The following is a 16,221-nucleotide window of genomic DNA, read 5'->3' on the forward strand; positions in this document are numbered from 1 at the left end:
CAGTGTAAAACAATTATCTTGTCAATAGTCTAAGTGATTTTAATGTAGATAAAGACAAGGAAAAATACACATCAATAGAAAACATGACTAGATCTTATTTTACAATAAGTTGTGCAATTGTGGGCTAGTTTTGAACAAAATTAACGACAAGTAGAAATTTACTTGCAAAGGTTGATTCGGGAAAGATGAAACACCAAAGGCTATGGGGAGAGTGCTGGAGTATGGCATTGAGATACAGGATCAGCCGTGGTCATATTAAATCTCACAACAGGTTCAAAGTGTCTCAAACTCGTGTTCCTATTCTCAATGTTTCCATGCTGGTAGAATATCAAATAGGCAACCTAACAGTATTCAAAAGTTATTAAAATACAAGTATTAGTATTTATAACCACCTGACAAATTGAGTTGAACTATTCCTCCATTTTCCACATTAATGTTCACTCCACCACTGAGCCCAAACATTTAACACTGAAACAAACCCAGGAAAGAATTTAACGGGATCCCTCTGGCAGGTTGGGAGGGGTAAGACTAAAATTACCCAGATGATCTTTTCACAATCCTCTCCTGACCTATCCTAAATTTTATAGGGTACGGGTATAATCCTGTCATTCCACGGAGCTGTTCTTATCTCGATGGAAGACCAGCTGAGCTCCCACTGAAACACGGTTTTTCTGCCCTTTCCACTGAATCTACAGCTGGACATTAGAGAATCCCCAGGGGATTTCTAGGACTGTATTTAAACATTGTTACACTGAGAAAGTACCTTTTATGCGTGGCTTTATGTGTTTCACACTCCAATAAATCATACCAGAAATGGCTACAGTTAGAAGGCAAATGGTGACAAGCAAAGGCGCCAGCCAAACAGGAACAACAGGGAAGATATCACCTGTGAAGTAAACACCAGAATTACATAATGATATTATCCACAACATATACCACAAAAACTGTCCTTTTAAAGTATTCAGCAGTAGCAAATGTTCATGAAATGGAAAGCTCATGGTTATTTGGACAGCATCTGATGTAACTTCAGCAGAAGTCCACTGGAACTGCCAGAAACTAGCTAACAGATTAAAGTTACTAAATGATTTGATGTGAATGGAGCCTCTGCCCATTTCAATCACTGTCACTGATGTTCTCATTGTCTAGGGCCTGGGCCTCTTTGTTAAACTGGGCCCTCCCCTGCTAGTTTTAGTGATGATGTGGAGATGCCGGCGTTGGACTGGGATAAACTCAGTAAGAAGTTTCACAATACCAGGTTAAAGTCCAACAAGTTTATTTGATAGTTAACCCACTAGCTTTCGGAGTTTGCCCCTTCATCAAGTGAGTAACCCGAGTCAAGTGACTCACCTGACGAAGGGGCAAACCCCAAAAGCTACTGAGTTTACTATCAAATAAACTTGTTGGACTTTAACCTGGTGTTGTGAGACTTCTTGCTGAGTTTTAGTGATGTCAAGGGAAAAGGTGGTGAAGAAAGCATCTGGTGTGCTTGCCTTCATCGGCCAGGGCATCGAGTATAAACATTGGCAAATTATGTTACAGTTACATAAAACGTTGGTTAGGCCACAGTTGGAATATGTGGTGACCAATTCTGGTCACCACACTACCAGAAGGATGTGGAGGCTTTGGAAGAAAGGTTTACCAGGATGTTGCCTGGCATGGAACGTATTAGCTGTGAGGACAGGTTGAATAAACTGGGATTGTTCACCCTGGAAAGATGGAGGCTGAGGGGTGACATGATAGAAGTTTATAAAATTATGAGGGGCATAGATAAGATGAACAGTTGGAAGCTTTTTACCCAGGGCAGAAATGACAATTACAAGGGGACACAAGTTCAAGGTAAGGGAGGGGGGGAAAGGTTCAGTGGAGATGTGCGGGGAGGGTTTTACACAGAGGGTGGTGGGGGCCTGGAATGCACTGCCAAATGAAGTGGCTGAGATAGACACATTAGTGACATTTAAGGCTTATCTGGATAGACACATGAACAGGTGGGGTATAGAAGGATACAGGCAGTTGGCCTGGATAGGACAACATGATTGACACAGGATTGATGGGCTGAAGGGCCTGTTCCTGAGCTGTGCTGTTCTTTGTTGTTCTTGTTCAAAGGCTGGTGCATCACTGAACAGAAACATGGCAGTCTGAGTGTTTGGTGCCTAAGTTTGTAAAATATATTTGTACCACTACTACAACTTTAAAAGGTCAAAGCAAATTACTGCAGATGCTAGAATCTGAAACCAAGCGTGAAAATGCTGGAAAATCTCAGCAGCCCTGGCAGCATCTGGAAGGAGAGAAAAGAGCCAACATTTCGAGTCCAGATGACCCTTTGTTGAAACTTTAAAAGATGTTTCACAAAGCTGTAATCAGGCATTGATGAATGCAAAGCTAAAGTAAAAAATAATTCAGAAGGATGTTAAAACTAGGGAGCAGTGATTTGGGAGATTTTATTACCCAAAATATCCATCGGAGTTATACAAACATAAAGGAGAAAGCAGGTGGAGGAATTTCTGAAATGTGTTCAGGAAAACTTCCTTAAATCGGTATTTCTCAGTCCAACCGGAAAGGTGGGATTGCTGGATCTGGTGCTGGGGAGTGAGGTGGCACAAGTGGACCAAATGTCTTTACATTTGTGTGAAAGTGACCATTGTAACAAAAGGTTTAGATTTGTGATGGAGAAGAGCAAGAAACAAACTAAAGTGAAACTCCTAGGAAGAGGGTTATTTGAATAGGATGAGAAGGGAGCTCGCCCGAGTAAAATAGAATCAAAGACAGTCAGGAAAATCTCAAACAGAATAATGGGGAATCTTTAAAGGGGCCAAAGATGAGGAGAGAGTTTGAGAAGCTGCTGGACCAAAATCAAAGAGGTTCAGGTGAACTCTTCAGGCGAGGGCCAGGCCAAATATAAAGCTGAGAGAGGAATTGATGAGGAAAATAAGACTGGCAAAGACAGAATATGAGAATAGAATATCAGTTAACCCAAAAGGGAACCAAAAATCTTTGACAGGCATATAAATAGTAAACAGGGAGGAAGAGGAAAATGTGGGGCCTATTCGGGTCAAAGAGGGTGACACACGCACAGAGATACAGGGCAAAGTGAAAATAGAGCAGGGTCAGGAATGGATGTTGCAGGTCCCAGGGTACAAATGCTTTAGTCGGAGTAGAGAAGGAGGTAGAAGGGGGGGTGGGGTAGCATTATTGGTCAAGGACTGTATCACAGTGTCAGAGAGGAACTTTGATGAGGACTTGTCTGTTGAGGTAGTATGGGCTGAGATTAGAAATAGGAGAGGAGAGGTCGCCCTGTTGGGAGTCTTTTATAGACCTCCAAAAAGTTCTAGAGAGGTTGAGGAAAGGATTGCGGAGACGATCCTGATTAGGAGTGAAAGTAATAGGGTAATTGTTATGGGGGACTTTAACTTTACTAATATTGATTGGAATTGCTATAGCTCTAGCTCGTTAGAGGGGTCAGTTTTTGTTCAAAGTGTGCAGGAAGGTTTTTTGACTCAGTATGTAGATAGGCCAACTAGAGGTGAGGCTATATTGGATTTGGTGCTGGGAAATGAGCCAGACCAGGTGCTAGACTTGGAAGTTGGTGTGCATTTTGGTGATAGTGACCACAATTCGGTTACGTTCACCTTAGTGATGGAAAGGGATAGGCATGAACCTCGGGTCAGTAGTTTCAGCTGGGGGAAGGGTAATTATGACGCTATTAGGAGAGAATTAGGAAGCATAGGTTGGACTAGGAGATTACAGGGACTGGGAACGTCCGAAATGTGGAGTTTTTTCAAGGAGCAGCTACTGCGGGTCTGTGATAGGTATGTCCCTGTCAGGCAAGGAGGATTTGGTAGGGCTAGGGAACCGTGGTGCACTAAAAAAGTTGATTCGTTGGTTAGGAAGAAAAAGGAGGCTTATGTTCGGATGAGGCTTGAGGGCTCAGGTAGTGCATTAGAAAGCTTTAGATTGGCTAGGAGGGAGTTGAAGAGGGAGTTAAGAAGGGCTAAAAGAGGACATGAGATGACTTTGGCTGATAGGATTAAGGAGAATCCTAAGGCATTCTATAGGTATGTCAAGAACAGAAGGTTGGTTAGGGCAAAATTAGGGCCAGTTACAGACAGTAGAGGGAAGTTGTGTGTGGAACCGGAAGAGATTGGAGAGGCATTGAACCAATATTTCTCTTCGGTGTTCACGCAGGGGGACATGAATGTAGCTGAGGAGGACACTGGGGTGCAGGGGTGTAAAATAGACAGTATTGCAGTTGATACCGGGGATGTGCTGGATATTCTAGAAGGTTTGAAAATAGATAAGTCCCCTGGTCCGGATGGGATTTACCCTAGGATTCTCTGGGAGGCAAGAGAGGTGATTGCAGAGCCTCTGGCTCTGATCTTCAGGTCATCGTTGGTCTCTGGTATAGTACCGGAAGATTGGAGGACAGCAAATGTTGTCCCATTGTTTAAGAAGGGGAACAGAGACTTCCCCGGGAATTATAGACCGGTGAGTCTTACTTCTGTTGTGGGCAAGGTTTTAGAAAGAATTATTAGGGATAGGATTTATAGTTATTTGGAGAGTAATGAATTGATTAGAGACAGTCAGCATGGTTTTGTAGCGGGTAGGTCGTGCCTTACTAACCTTATTGAGTTCTTTGAGAAAGTGACCAAAGAGGTGGATAGGGGTAAGGCAGTTGACGTGGTATATATGGATTTTAGTAAGGCGTTTGATAAGGTTCACCATGGTAGGCTTCTGCAGAAAATGCAGATGTATGGGATTGGGGGTAATCTAGGTACTTGGATCAGGAATTGGCTAGCAGATAGGAGACAGAGGGTGGTGGTTGATGGTAAATATTCGTCATGGAGTTCGATTACGAGTGGTGTGCCTCAGGGATCTGTTTTGGGGCCACTGCTGTTTGTAATTTTTATTAATGATCTGGATGAGGGTATAGTTGGGTGGATTAGTAAGTTTGCTGATGACACCAAAGTCGGAGGTGTGGTAGATTGTGAGGAAGGGTAGATTGTGAGGAAGGGTGTCGTAGTTTGCAGGGTGACTTAGACAGGTTGCAGAGCTGGGCCGCGAGGTGGCGGATGGAGTTTAATGCAGAGAAGTGTGAGGTAATTCATTTTGGTAGGAATAACAGATGTGTTGAGTATAGGGCTAACGGGAGGACTTTGAATAGTGTGGAGGAGCAGAGGGATCTAGGTGTATGTGTACATAGATCCCTGAAAGTTGGGAATCAAGTAGATAAGGTTGTTAAGAAGGCATACGGTGTCTTGGCGTTTATTGGTAGGGGGATTGAATTTAGGAGTCGCAGCGTCATGTTGCAACTGTACACAACTCTGGTGCAGCCGCACTTGGAGTATTGTGTGCAGTTCTGGTCCCCACATTACAGGAAGGATGTGGAGGCTTTGGAGAGGGTGCAGAGGAGGTTTACCAGGATGTTGCCTGGTATGGAGGGGAGGTCCTATGAGGAGAGACTGAGGGATTTGGAGTTGTTTTCACTGGAAAGAAGGCGGCTAAGAGGGGATCTTATTGAAACATATAAGATGATTAGAGGTTTAGACAGGGTGGATAGTGATAGCCTTTTTCCTCGGATGGAGAAAGCTAGCATGAGGGGGCATGGCTTTAAATTAAGGGGGGGTAGTTATAGGACGGATGTCAGGGGTAGGTTCTTTACCCAGAGGGTGGTGAGGGACTGGAATGCCCTGCCTGCTGCAGTTGTAAATGAGCCTAGTTTGGGGGCGTTTAAGAGATCTATGGATAGGTTTATGGACGAAAAGGGATTGGTTTAGATTAGTGGGTCAGTGTTTTTTTTTAAAACTGGTCGGCGCAACATCGTGGGCCGAAGGGCCTGTTCTGCGCTGTAATGTTCTATGTTCTATGTTCTACTTGATGAGTATCAGTGTTTACTGAGAAAGAGGTAATGGATGGGGTGAAAATTGATAGGAGGAGTGGACTGGAAAGGCTGACTATGGTCAAATGGATGAGTTACCTGATTCGGATCGCTTGAAACTGCGGCTGCTGGAGGAAGTCGGGGTGGAGGTAGTCGAAATATTTTTCATAAACTCTTCAAGATACAGTGAAAGTGCCAGAGGAATAGAGAGTGACAAATATAACAGCCTGGTTCAGGGAAGGATGACAGACAGTGTTTGGAATTACAGACTGATCACTTTAATATTTATGGTGGATCAGGTTTTAGAAACAATGGGCAGGATTTTCCTCCCCCGGGGTGTGTTCCATGGCAGTGGGAGGCAGTGCACCGGTCACTGCTGGGGTGGGATCTTCTGGCCCCACTGTCGTCAAAGGGTTTTCCCGATTAATGCATCCCTTGTCGCTGGGAGACCCACAGTGGGGGTGTGCGCGATCGGCAGGACTGGAAGATCCTGCCAGGGTAAACGGCAGCAAGATTTTGGTGAATAATCAGGAAAAAATGATCAGACACGGAAAGGTTTGAGTGAAATAAAGAAAGATAGCATGGTTTTGTAAAGGACAGGTTAAGCTTGATCAATCTAATTGAATTTCTTGATGCATTAACAAACAACCTTAATGAAGGGAAAGCAATAGATGTCACCTGTAAGAACATAAGAAATAGGAGCAGGAGTAGGCCAACTAGCCCTTCGAGCCTGCCCCGCCATTCAATAAGATCATGGCTGATCTGTCGTGGCTCAGTTCCACATTCCCGCCCTCTCCCCATAACCCTTAATCCCCTCTCTTATCAAGAACCCATCAACCCGCGTCTTAAAAATATTTAGCGAGGCAGCCTCCACCACTTCAATGGGCAGAGAATTCCAGAGATTCACCTCCCTTTGAGTGAAGAAGTTCTTCCTCAACTCCGTTCTAAACCGCCTCCCCCTTTATCTTGAGGCTGTGCCCCCTAGTCCTACTATCCTTTCTGAGTGGGAAGAGTCTCTCCACCTCTATCCTATCCATCCCATTCGTCATCTTATACGTCTCAATGAGATCTCCCCTCATTCTTCTAAACTCTAATGAGTACAAGCCTAATTTATTCAGCCTCTCCTCATAGCTCAACCCCCTCAACTCCGGCATCAGCCTAGTAAACCTCCTCTGCACTCCCTCCAAGGCCAAAATATCCTTGCGTAAGTACGGCGCCCAAAACTGCACACAGTACTCCAGCTGCGGCCTCACCAATGCCCTATACAGCCGCAGCAAGACCTCCCTACTTTTATATTCAATCCCCCTCACTATGAAGGCCAGCATCCCATTCGCCTTCCTGACCACCTGCTGCACCTGCAAGCTGGGTTTTTGCGACTCATGCACAAGGATCCCGAGGTCCCTCTGCACCTTCGCCTGCTGCAGTTTTTCTCCACGTAAGTAATAATCCTTCCTACCATTATTCCTACCAAAGTGGACCACCTCGCACTTGCCAACATTAAATTCCATTTGCCAGTTCCTGGCCCATTCGCCCAGCCTATCTAGATCCTTCTGTAGACTCTCCCCACCCTCCGTACGATTTGCCTTTCCACCAATTTTGGTGTCATCAGCAAATTTCGATACCCTACACTCGGTTCCCTCCTCCAGATCATCTATATAAATGGTAAATAGCTGAGGCCCCAGCACTGACCCCTGGGGCACTCCACTAGTCACCATCCACCAATCCGAATAGCACCCATTAACCCCCACTCTCTGCCTCCTATTTGACAACCAGTCCTCTATCCACGCTAACACCCTACCCCCAACTCCATGCCCCCTTACCTTCTGCAATAACCTCTTGTGAGGTACCTTGTCAAACGCCTTCTGAAAATCCAGAAAGACCACATCCACCGGCTCTCCTCTATCCATCGCCCTAGACACATCCTCATAGAACTCCAGTAAATTTGTCAGACACGACTTCCCTTTAACGAAACCGTGCTGCGTCTGCTCTATCAAGCAGTTCCCCTCAAGATGCCTCGCTATTTCCTCCTTGATGACGGATTCTAACATTTTACCTACAACAGACGTTAAACTAACCGGCCTATAATTCCCCGCCTTTTGCCTGGCACCCTTCTTAAACAACGGCATAACGTTAGCCGTTTTCCAATCTTCCGGCACTTCCCCGGAATCCAGCGACGTCTGGAAAATAACCACCAAGGCATCCACTATCACCTCCGCCATTTCTTTCAGGACCCTTGGATGCATTCCATCCGGTCCTGGGGACTTGTCCACAATCAGCCCCTCCAGTCTGTCGAGCACCACCTCTCTAGTAACAGTAATGTCATCGAGACCCTCCAGTCCTACCACCTTTCCATCTCTAACATCCGGCAAATTATTCACGTCCTCCTCCGTGAAGACCGAAACAAAAAAGTTATTCAAGACCTCAGCCATCTCCCCATCCCCTACCACTAAGTCCCCCTTCTCATCCTCTAAGGGACCAACGTTCACCCTAGCCAGCCTCTTCCTTTTTATATATTTATAAAAACTCTTGCTATCCTTTTTTATATTAAGCGCTAGCCCAGCTTCATAGTTTCTCCTACCCTTCTTTATCAACTTATTTGTCAATCTCTGTTGACATTTAAACCTCTCCCAATCCTCTTCTCGCCCACTACTCTTAGCTACTCTAAACACCTCCGCTTTTAATTTAACACTTTCCTTCACCTCCTTTGTTATCCACGGCTTATTACCTCTCCTCCTACGGTCCTTTTTGACCATTGGAATAAATTTCCGCTGAGCACCAAGAAAGATCTCCTTAAAGATCCTCCACTGCTCCTCAGCAGACCTACCTTCCAACGCGCTCCCCCAGTCCACATTCGCCAATTCTTCTCTCATCCTACCGTACTCCCCTCTGTTCAAACAAAGGACGCGTGTCCGGGAACCCACTTTCTCCTCCTCCATCTGCACCAGAAACTCCACCATACAATGATCACTCTCCCCAAGAGGATCCTTCACCACAAGTTCCCTAATTCTACCCGCCTCATTACATAGCACCAGATCCAAGAAAGCTCGCTCCCTTGTCGGCTCCAACACACACTGTTCCAGGAAACTATCCTGGCAGCATTCCAAGAACTCCTCCTCGAGCCCACCACGTCCAACATGGGTCGACCAATCAATGTGCAGATTGAAATCCCCCATAACTACGGCCGTCCCATTCCTGCACGCCGCACTTATTTGCGCGTTAACAGCCCGCCCCACCTCCAGATCATTATTCGGAGGCCTACGGACGACACCCACCAGCGTCTTCCTCCCTTTGCTGTTCCTAATCTCTACCCACAACGATTCCACGTTCTGCTCCTTGGCTCCAATATCATCCCTTGCTACCACCCTGATGCTATCCTTAATCAGCAGAGCTACGCCCCCCACTTTTCCCTCCCGCCTATCCTTCCTAAACACTTGATACCCCTGGACATTCAGCTCCCAGTCCCTGTCACCTTGCAGCCACGTCTCTGGAATGTCCACCAGATCATATCCATTTGTGTCGATCTGCGCCACCAACTCATCCACTTTATTCCTAATGCTTCGTGCATTCAGATAAAGCACCTTCATCCCAGCCTTCACCTGGACCTTATTTGCCGGAACGCCACCAACCTTACTCATGCCCCTCACTCCCTCTATTATTGGGACATCCTCGGCCTCCAACCTTACCTGTACCGTCTCCTTAACTTTAGACCCCATAATGTCACCTACCCTCACACCCTCCCCCCCCAATTAGTTTAAAGCCCTGTCTACAGTCCTCTTTACACGATTCGCCAGGACTCTGGTCCCAGCACGGTTCAGACCCACCCCATCCCGCCCGAACAGGTCCCACCTACCCCAATACTGGTACCAATGCCCCATAAATTCAAACCCATTCCTCCCACACCAATCCCTGAGCCACCCATTCACTTCCTTAATCCTATCAACCCTACGCCCGTCTGCACTCGGTTCAGGCAGTAGCCCAGAGATAACCACCTTGTCGGTTCTACTTTTTAATTCCATTCCCAGCTTTTCATACTCCCTCCCCAGATCCTCAGTCCGCAGTTTGCCTACGTTGTCGGCACCCACATGAACCACAACGACCGGATTCTCACCCTCCCACTCCAGGTTCCTCTGCAGCCCAGATGCGACATCCCGGACCCGAGCACCAGGCAGACAACACACCCTTCTGTGCACTTTGTCATTGTGACAAAGGACAGTGTCAATACCCTTCACCCCACTATCCCCAATCACAACTACGTTCCTTTTCCCCTTCTCTTTGCCTATGTCCTGCTGCATCACTGTACCGTGTGCAGTTTGCTCACCGACCTCACTTCCCTCGTCCTCGTCCAGACTGGAAGCCAGAGCCTCAAACCTGTTATGCAGATTGAGAGGCTGAGGCCTCCGCTCCCCACCCTCCTTCCTCCTCTTAGCAGCCCCCTCTTGTTCCTGACCCTTAGAGTTAGCCAGTCCGGGGGGGTGGATGTCTCTTGCACCCCATTGTCAATGGCACCCTCTCTCCCCCTGATGAGCCTCAGTGTCTGTAGCTCAGAGGCCAGCTCATCTACCTTGAGCTGGAGCTCCTCCAGCAACCTGCACTTACTACAGACATGGTCACTGGGGAGGACCCTAAAGGCTGGTTAACAAAACTGAGCAACACAGAATTGGACAGCAAGTCTCAGCTTGGATTTTTATAAATGGCTTCAGGACAGAAACCAGTGAGTGGTGGGATACGGGGGCCTTATTTTACCATTTTGATTCTAAGTGTTGGGTGGACTTGAAACAGGAAGCGTTTCAAATTGACTTTTAGACCCGTTCTGAGGCGCCCCTATACACACTCTGCCTACAAAAATATCTCACTGTAGAAGCCTGTGGGTGGGGCTGAACCCACCTGAAACCCTACAGTTCCGATCGGCACCTCCAACTGCGCAGAAAACAAAAACGATAGAATATCATTTCCTCCAATGCTCCCCTGCCACATCCCTCCCGGGCTGGATAATACCTCCCCCCCGGCCGCCACAGACATTGCCCACCCCACAACATTACTGAACCCCTTCTCCACCCACCCTCCCCCAGACCGATCTCAGGTCTCTCCTCCTCTTTACCCCTCCCCCACCCCCATCAATCTCAGGCAGAGTGGCAGCGGACCCCCCCCCTTCCCTCCCACTGATCTCAGGCAGTGTGGCAGCGGACCCCCCCCCTTCCCTTCCACCAACCTCAGGCAGAGTGGCAGCGGACCCCCCCCCTTCCCTTCCACTGATCTCAGGCAGAGTGGCAGCGGACCCCCCCTTCCCTCCCACTGATCTCAGGCAGTGTGGCAGCGGACCCCCCCCCCTTCCACTGATCTCAGGCAGAGTGGCAGCTGCTCCTCCCTCCCAGCTGATCACAGAGAGCCGCTGCACGTTCGGCACTGACCTCCTCACTAACTGGAGCACCCGAATCGGATTTATATGAAGCAGGTCTGTTTCACACCGATGGGTGAACACGTTGGTAAAGGGGGAAGTGCAGCTCATTAATCAATTTAAATGTATGTGAATTGTCAGGCCGTGATAAAGGGGGAACCGGCATGGAGGCAGGCACGGATTACGCTATTCGTCTTACACCCGATTTTACCATGTTTTCACATCTGAAAATGGGTGCAATGCAATGGTAAAATCAGGCCCATGGTTCCTTTTCAGATTGGAGGATAGGCAGTGGTTTTGCTCAGTAATATAACCATTGGTTTTTTGATGTATATGATTTAGAAATTGGAATACCAATGCAGAGTAAATTTTCAAAATTTGTGGATTTTATCAAATTCAGAGGTGTGTCTGACAGTGAGGCTAATATCAATCCATTGGACTGGGACATAAACAGGCTAACAGACTGGCAAATGACTAGCAGTTGGAATTCAGAAAAGTATGAAGTGTTGTATTTTGGCAGAAGGATAAAGAGAGGCAACTCTAAAGATTGCACAGGGACAGAGGGAAAGGGGAGTTGATGTGTTTGGATCTTTGAAAGTAGCAGGACAAATAAGAGAGCTGTGAGAAAAGGATTTGGGATCTTGAGCTTCATATATTGAGGTACTGAATAAAAAAGTTATGCTGAACATTTCTAAAGCTCTGGTTCCCAACAGTTTGAGAAGGTTGTGAGGGTCCTCAAGAGTTTGTAGAGGAGGTTTACCAGATGATTTTAACTGCAAGGCAAGGTTGGAGAAGCTGGGATTGTTTAATTTGGGAGATTGAGGAAAGATTTGATAAGAATATACAAAATTAGACAGGTATGGATAATGTAGACAATGAGTAGACATTTTTTTCATGGGTTGATTGTGCAAGGACTCGGACACGATGTTAACACTTTGAACACAAAATGCAGAAGTGATGCGAGAAAGAGCTTGGGGGGAATTTTCCCAAAAAATGGCAAAGGGCTGGATTCTCTGAACTCGCTCACAGCTGGGATTCTCCAATCCCGCTGCAGTGAATGGAGATTTGGCCGAGCACCAAATTCTCCATTTTTGCCGGCAGCGGCGACAGGGAATAAACAGCCGGAAAATTCCAGCTAAAGTGTCAGGTACTGAATGAAAACCAGTGTCTTTCTCCCCAGAGGAACAGGCAAGTTTTCTCTCCAGATTGTCCCACACTTCTGCAAAAAGTAGCAGTGGTTATGTTTTGTGCCATTATTTTGAGGGGTGGGACCTAAAGATGCCGGCAAGGCCAGCTCCATAGGGATTGGAGCATCCTTATCTCAAACCAAACTTAAAGCCCACCTTCCCCATCATCGCAGGCATTGGGATATCAGAGCCCCCTCTCCTGAACTACTCCTTATACACCTATGACTGTGTGGCCAAGTTCCCCTCCAACTCCATTTTCAAGTTTGCTGACGACACCATGTGGTGGATCAGATCTCAAACAAAGATGAGACAGATTATAAGAAAGAGATAGATAATCTGGTGAACTGATCTCTCCCTCAATGTCAATGAAACAAGAGATAATCATCAACTTCAGGAAGCATAATGGAGAACACGCCTCTGTCTACGTTAGTGGGGATGAAGTGAAAATGGTCAAGAGCTTCAAGTTTCTAGGTGTCCAGATCACCAGCAACCTGTCCTGGTCCCCCCATGCCGACACTATAGTTAAGAAAGCCCACCAATACCTTTACTTTCTCAGGGGGCTAAGGAAATTTGGCACATCAACTCTCACCAACTTCTACAGAAGCATCACAGATAACGTTCTTTCCCATTGTATCACAGCCTGGTATGACCCTGCACTGTCCAAGACCGTAAGAAACTACAAAGGATTGTGAATGAAACCCAGTCCATCACGCAAAACAGCCTCCCATCCATTGACTCTGTCTACACTTCCCGCTGCCTCAGCAAAGCAGCCAGTATAATCAAGGACCCCACGCACGCCGGACATACACTCTCACACCTTCTTCTGTCAGGAAAAAGATACTAAAATCTGAGGTCACGTACCAACTGACTCAAGAACAGCTTCTTCCTTGCTGCCATCAGACTTTTGAATGGACCTACCGTATATTAAGTTGATCTTTCTCTGCACCCTAGCTATGACTATAACACTACATTCTGCACCTTTTCCTTTTCAGTAAATGGTGTGCTTTGCGAGCAAGAAACAATACTTTTCACCACATACTAATACCTGTGACAATAATAAATCAATAGCAGGGCAACTAGAATTTTTTTGCAATACTCCAGATGTGGCCTTACCAATGTCTTGTACAGTTCTAACATAGCATCCCGACTCCTGTACTTAATGCTATGACCAATGAAGGCATGTGTGCCAAATGTCTTCTTCACCACCCTGTCTACCTGTGACGCCACTTTCAAGGAACTATGTACCTGCACCCCAGGTCTCTCTGTTCGACAATACTCCCCAAGGCCCTACCATTAACTGTTTAAGTCCTCCCTGGTTTGTCTTACCAAAATCCAACACTTCATGTTTATCTGAATTAAACTCCACCTGCTGTTCCTCACCCCAATTGTCCAGTTGACCAAAATCCCATTGCCAGATCTTCCCTGGCAGATGGAATTTAATCCAGACAAAATGTGAGATAATGCATTTTGGAAGGTCTAATACAGATGGGAGATAGTAAATGGCAGAACCCTTAAGAGTATTGATAGACAGAGGGATCTGGGTGTACAGACACACAGGTCACTGAAAGTGGCAATGCAGGTGGAGAAAGTAGTCAAGAAAGCATTACGGCATGCTTGCCTTCATTGGTGGGGGCATTGAGTTTAAAATTTGGCAAGCCATGTTGCAGCTTTATAGAACCTCAGTTAGGCCACACTTGGAATATAGTGTTCAACTCTGGTTGTCACACTATCAGAAGCATGTGGAGGCTTTGGAGAGGTACAGAAAAGATTTACGAGGACGTTGCCTGGCATGGAGGGCATTAGCTATGAGGTGAGGTGGGAAAAACTTGATTTGTTCTCAATGGAACGACAGATTGAGGGGCGACCTGATAGAAGTGTACAAGATTATGAGACGCATGGACAGAGTGGATAGTCAGAAGCATTTTCCCATGATGGAAGAGTCAATTACTTGGGGGCGTATGTTTAAGGTGCGAGGGGCAATGTTTAAAGGAGATGTACAAGGCAAGTTTTTTTTTAAAAACACAGAGGGAGATGGGTGCCTGGAACTCACTGCCAGGGGAGGTAGTGGAAGCAGATATGATAGTGACTTTTAAGGGGCATCTTGACAAATGTATGAGGAAGATGGGAATAGAGGGATGTGGTCCCCTATGTGGAAGGGTAGGGGGCATTAGTTCAGTCGGGCAGCATGGTCGGTGCAGGCTTGGAGGGCCAAAGAGCCTGTTCCTGAGTTGTAATTTTCTTTGTTCCTTTGTTCTAGTCTTGGACTATCAGAGTATGGCATCTTGAGGACAGTTAAGATTGTTGTTTGTGTAAGAATTTGATTATTCTATTATTTTTAGGGTCTGTAACATCTGTGTAACTTATTCCTTAAATCTTCTAAATGATTCAGTTTGAATTTCTGCTAGTTTGAATTCTTTACAGGAAGGCAGTTGTTTGTGAGAAACAGAATCATTTTATTGATTTACAGCTTTCAGTTCCTTTGCATCCTGCACAGAGCAGCTGTACACTGTCTTCATTGCCCATAGTATGTTCAGGTGTTTTTTAAAAATCAGTTTGAAGGAATGGCTAAAGTAGTTTGAACTTAGGATGAAACTTCAAACCCATGTGTTGCTCTGTATTAGAGGGACACTTTTCAAATATTATGGTTAAAACGTTGTTAACAAGAGTATGTGGCTTTATTAAAGGCTTCTCTGTATCTGAAGAGAATGTATTTGTAATGGAATGTAAACTCGGAGGGGCCCAGGGGAAAAGGGATGAATATTTGTCCTTCGTCTATATGGCTTTAGTTACAGATGCGGGTGACACAAGATGAATTGCACTCCACAGCCAATTGAAGAAGTGAATTTGGACTATTTCAAATAAGAGAAACCCTGAATAATGAGAGACTGAGGGAGAGAAGTTGAGAAGTCTTGGCTTCTGGGCTTTGGCTGTTCTGGACACAATTCAATATCACTTCAAAAGGAAAAGGAGAGAGAGAGACATCGCCTGCGTTGGCTGTACCAAGAACTCCTAGGATCTTGAGTGATGAGAAATGGCTATGCTGTCTTCTCAGTTTCCTTATAAGTATATGTAAGATTTTCCTTCATAAATTCTCCTTGATTCATAAATACTGGTTATTCGTACCTTGTTGGTGAAGCAAAGCTGAGGGCCCTAATGTTAGAAATTCAGAATTTCTCAAACCCTAAACCTTACATTCGATTTGTGGAGTTTAAAAATCACCTCTTCCTTTATTGATCAAGTGTTTTAATTTACAAACCTGATATCTTGATTGAGACTTCTTGTTCTGTTTTCAATTCCCCATTGCGTAGATGACACTTGAGCCTGTTTAATGATTCTCTTGTTATTACAATGTTGCTCTGGACATCCATTAGACCTCTGGAATCCTGCTGGTAACTTGTTTCAGATTGTATTACATTATGTCCATCCGCACTGGTCCACTGTATCTCCGGCTGAGGAAACCATCCACTGGATTTACACACTAGCTCAATTCCATTACCAACATATCCCTTCATCTGAATCCAGGGCTCACACCCAAACCCTGCAATAAACAATGAACAGGTTCAAAATAGGCAATTGTTCGGAGCAACAGCAAGAACATTCATTGATATAGCGCCATTAATGTATCCCCCAAGAACACTTCCTGTGGTCAGTGAGAAGTATCCATTTAATAGTATTAATATCTAAATACAGTCTGGTAATAACATGACTTTGGTGCGAGTATGATCTAAATATGTTCTTGTAGACACGGGTGATTAATGCAAATTAGA

The 16,221-nt window shown here is 45.7% G+C and overlaps 1 protein-coding gene across 1 annotated transcript in view; it reads right to left on the minus strand.

The window, feature by feature from the left end:
• LOC145337233 (butyrophilin subfamily 1 member A1-like) overlaps window positions 1-16,221 on the minus strand; it is a 77,758-nt gene that overhangs the window by 37,736 nt on the left and 23,801 nt on the right. Inside the window, exons 4-5 of the mRNA XM_080182024.1 lie at window positions 15,711-15,992; window positions 764-886 (exon numbers count right to left, since the gene is read on the minus strand). Coding sequence (XP_080038150.1) covers window positions 764-886; window positions 15,711-15,992 — 405 coding nt within the window. The remainder of the gene's footprint in view (window positions 1-763; window positions 887-15,710; window positions 15,993-16,221) is intronic.

Source organism: Carcharhinus amblyrhynchos, unplaced genomic scaffold, assembly GCF_965287045.1.
Source record: "Carcharhinus amblyrhynchos unplaced genomic scaffold, sCarAmb.v2.hapA scaffold_45, whole genome shotgun sequence".
NCBI classification, from domain to species: domain Eukaryota; kingdom Metazoa; phylum Chordata; class Chondrichthyes; order Carcharhiniformes; family Carcharhinidae; genus Carcharhinus; species Carcharhinus amblyrhynchos.